This window comes from Galeopterus variegatus, unplaced genomic scaffold, assembly GCF_000696425.1.
Source record: "Galeopterus variegatus unplaced genomic scaffold, G_variegatus-3.0.2 Scaffold100, whole genome shotgun sequence".
Lineage (NCBI taxonomy): Eukaryota > Metazoa > Chordata > Mammalia > Dermoptera > Cynocephalidae > Galeopterus > Galeopterus variegatus.
Window position 1 is genome coordinate 606,354 of NW_007726211.1, and position 3,529 is coordinate 609,882.

General features: G+C 51.1%; 1 protein-coding gene across 1 annotated transcript in view; it reads left to right on the forward strand.

The window, feature by feature from the left end:
• The window catches only part of PTPRN2 (protein tyrosine phosphatase, receptor type, N polypeptide 2), a gene marked incomplete at its 5' end in the record, with an annotated part of 127,549 nt that extends 124,394 nt beyond the window's left edge, over positions 1-3,155 (forward strand). Inside the window, one exon of the mRNA XM_008583775.1 lies at positions 1,526-3,155. Coding sequence (XP_008581997.1) covers positions 1,526-1,597 — 72 coding nt within the window. The remainder of the gene's footprint in view (positions 1-1,525) is intronic.
• Between the last annotated feature and the right edge of the window lie 374 nt (positions 3,156-3,529).

Here is a 3,529-nt window from a genome sequence, read left to right on the forward strand (position 1 = left end):
GTACGGGGGCAACACTGAGGGTTGCGATCCGTTGCCGGACACGGAAAAAGAAGACAAAAGACAAAAAAAAAAAAAAAAGAGGTAAACAGGTAAATGACACTTAAATTTATCTAAAAAAGAAGCCACCCTTCGTTTTTTTTGCATTTTCGAGTCATCATGAAGCCTTAGTCCACACACTGGGAGGAAACGGTCCGTGCAGCTGATAGTGTGTGGTTAACCTGCGCCTCTAAACTGCACGTCCACTGAACAAACTGCTGATTTGAGGGACAGGGATGGGAGACGGCTTTTGGACAGGGTGTCTGTGGGCCACCCTGGTGCAGCAGGACCTCAGCACATGCCTCCTGGGGAAGTGTCCCCGTGATTTCAAGGTGAAGAGGCCCTGACATGGGGGAGGGAAGGACACAGGGCACAGCGAATTTTCCTCCTGTGGCTCCAGCCCTGAAGCACCTGCCAAGCGCAGTGCTGGACACGTCCCAAGCTGCCTCTGGAACAGTGTCTAGAACTTCCATTAGGAGGTTGTGGCCACAGCAGCTCCTCGGTACGTGGTAGATCATTCCTTTAATGTCAGGTCACAGGGGACGTTAAAGGAGAAGCTGTCTTTTGTACCAAAGTGAGCATGTAATTATTTTGACTTTCTGTTGTTTTGATTCAAGCTATTTTCCATTTTTCTGTCATGTGACAATCAAAGTGGAAATCAATCTTTATTTTTGGATTTGAAGCTACCCTATTATTTGAGTCACTGAGAATTTAAGCCAGTAACAAGGCTCCCCTTAATCACAAATTGCTAGTTGGTAATTAATAGTTTGCATAATCTGTTACTCTCCATGACTTCTCTGGTGTAATGGGCAAGGGCCTGGCGGCCTCCGGCAAAAGTTTACGTTGCCATGTTTCGAGGTGTTTATGTGCGAACTCTCGAGAAAGAGGGTGGCCGTTTACCACTGCACCTGTGGGGCAGGACATCCTGACGTCCTGAGCACACCCTCGCTTCTCTTCAGGGCTCCTGGCAGGTTTTACATGCAGAGGTGACGAGTCCCCTGGGCACGAGAGTGGTCATGCGTGTGCCCGCGGCTGTGGTAGGGGAGTGTGAATGAGATGAGGTGTCCTGGCAAGTGGGACAAGGCTGGGCTGGGCTGAAACACCTGTTGCTTTCAGAAGCAACGATAGCACTATGTGTCCCCAAATGAGGACAGGAAAAACCCACGCGTGGTTATAGTTGTGGCTGTCTTGAGGGCCGTGTCCATGGGACATCCGAACCACAGAGCCATGGAATCTGGAGGAGCCAGGCCCGAGGGTCCTTTCTGTACCCTCTGTTTCTGCCAGCCGCTCCTCCCCGTGACGAAAGGTGAGGTTTTCCAGCACAGGAAGTCCCAGCGAGGGTCCGCAGACCACAGAGCCCCGCTGTCCCGCCCGTGGGAGCCTGGCTGCCTGTTTCTCCTAACGGTTTCTCTCCGCAGCGCGGCCCTGAGCTGGCACTGCCGTGGAGGGAAGCCCCTCACCCCGCCCTCTGCTCTCTGTCCCTCCGCAGGAGCAGTTTGAGTTCGTGCTGACAGCGGTGGCCGAGGAGGTCAACGCCATCCTCAAGGCCCTTCCCCAGTGAGGACACGACCTGAGCCTCGGAGGAGCCCACGCCTGCGAACGCTGCTGGGAATCAGGACGTGACTTTGTGTGTCTTCTGTTGTAATGCATAGTAATAGGGTCCTTAGAACTCCTGTAGTCGGTACTGTTTAGCAGTTAAAAATGTGTATTTTTGTTTAACCAAATAATAATCAAGAGAGATTTGTGGAAACATTCGGTTATGGGGGGGGGAATTGGTTCATCTATTTTTATTTTCTTGAAAAACATTACTTTCCTTAAAGCACACATTCACTTTCTTAATTGCAAACAATGTCAAATTAATGATGCAGTAATTCATACATTCTATATGGCCTCCAAGAAGAGAATTTGCTTGTAATCCGAACTTTCTGGAAGGTGGATTAGTCATGCAGGGAGAGGCCCCAGAGGAAGCTGTCAAGGCACTAAGTGAGGGCCACCGGGTGTAGAAATCACATTTGGCATTTGTCTTTAAGACAATTTATCATCGGGAGAAACCACTGGGACAGATCAGTTCACATCCTGCAGCTTTGGGGCAAATAATAAGAAAATCATCACAGCCTCTCTGAACTGATGCTGTCGACACACTCCCCTGAGCTCCACGGATGGCCACGTCAACCACACCCGCTGCCCCGAGGACAGCGCAGGGACTTCTGAGGCCAGGTGCCTCACATGACCTCCTCACCTTTGCAAAGTTGTAGATGAGCCCCAACCTCGAAACGCGTTCTTTAATGTTAAAATATTGACTTCCACATTCCAGAAACGGATGCCCTAAGGGACACTTTCTGCGAGACAGCCAGAGTCGGGAAAAACCAAGCTGGGCATTGAGCAGGCTCCAGGTCCCCAGGGGCACACAGACCCCGTCAGGCATCCGTGGTCCCCTCCAGGGAGTGCCCCGGGCCCCACCGGCACCCTGGAGAGGACCACGGATCCTTCCGTTCCTGGGGAGAAGAAAATGTTTGCTTCATCTGGGTGCGATCGTAGCACCCGGGAGCAAGGTGAGAGTGCAGCCGTGTCCTGCAGCCTCCTCCTGGGACATCAGGCTCCTGGACCATTCAATGAGCCACTTGTTTTGACATCATGTAGCAGGATTTGCCAAAATAACATGTGAGCATCAGATTTAGCACCACCCCCCGGAAACAGGAAAGTCCTCGTCATTGAACGCAGAGCGAGAACCCAGGAAGGCGTGTTGGCGTCCCTGTGCGCCGCAGGTCTCATCTGCAGGGCTCAGGGTGAGAACAAGCCTTTCCAGCCTAAGTAGACGCTACGGCTAAAAGGCAGCGTGACAGGGAGAGTGGCCTGCCCGATGGGGACAAAGATGCCAAAATACCGTTTATGTCTTTAAATGGTATCGTAACGTGTGTCTGCTTTAATACACCGATCATTTCTTTTCCAAGATTGTTTCTCTGTATCTGAATTTAAGCAATTAACAGAAACAAATTTATCTGAATATAAGAAGTATATACCTACATATAATTTCTCACTCCTTATGTTTCGAGAGAAATCCTCCAGCGTGAGATATACAGACGTATTTCATCGTGTCGTATTAAACTTCTGACTTCACACGCGGTGGTCTTTACTTGGAGAGGAGAGCTCAGCCTTTCTCCATCCGTCTTTTTGTGTCCTGAAGGTTCTGAACGTTTCGCTGGCTAAACAGGGTACAGGCACTTCCTAGAACTCGACGTGGCGTTGCTGTCACGTTCGCGGAGCTAGACGGGCACTAGGACCCGAGTGTCGTTGAGATCTTGTTCCTTATAAAGGGAAAGTGAACGTGCAGATGCTGTACACACCTTCTGTGCCCTGTCCTCTGCCCCAATGAAGGACACGTCCCCACCTCGTGTGGGAACGGGGCCCTGTCCCTGTGTCTCCTCTGAGTTTCAGCTGTGGCTCTGAGCCCATCTGAGGAAGTGCCCTGTCCTCGAGGGATCAGAGGCCTCCC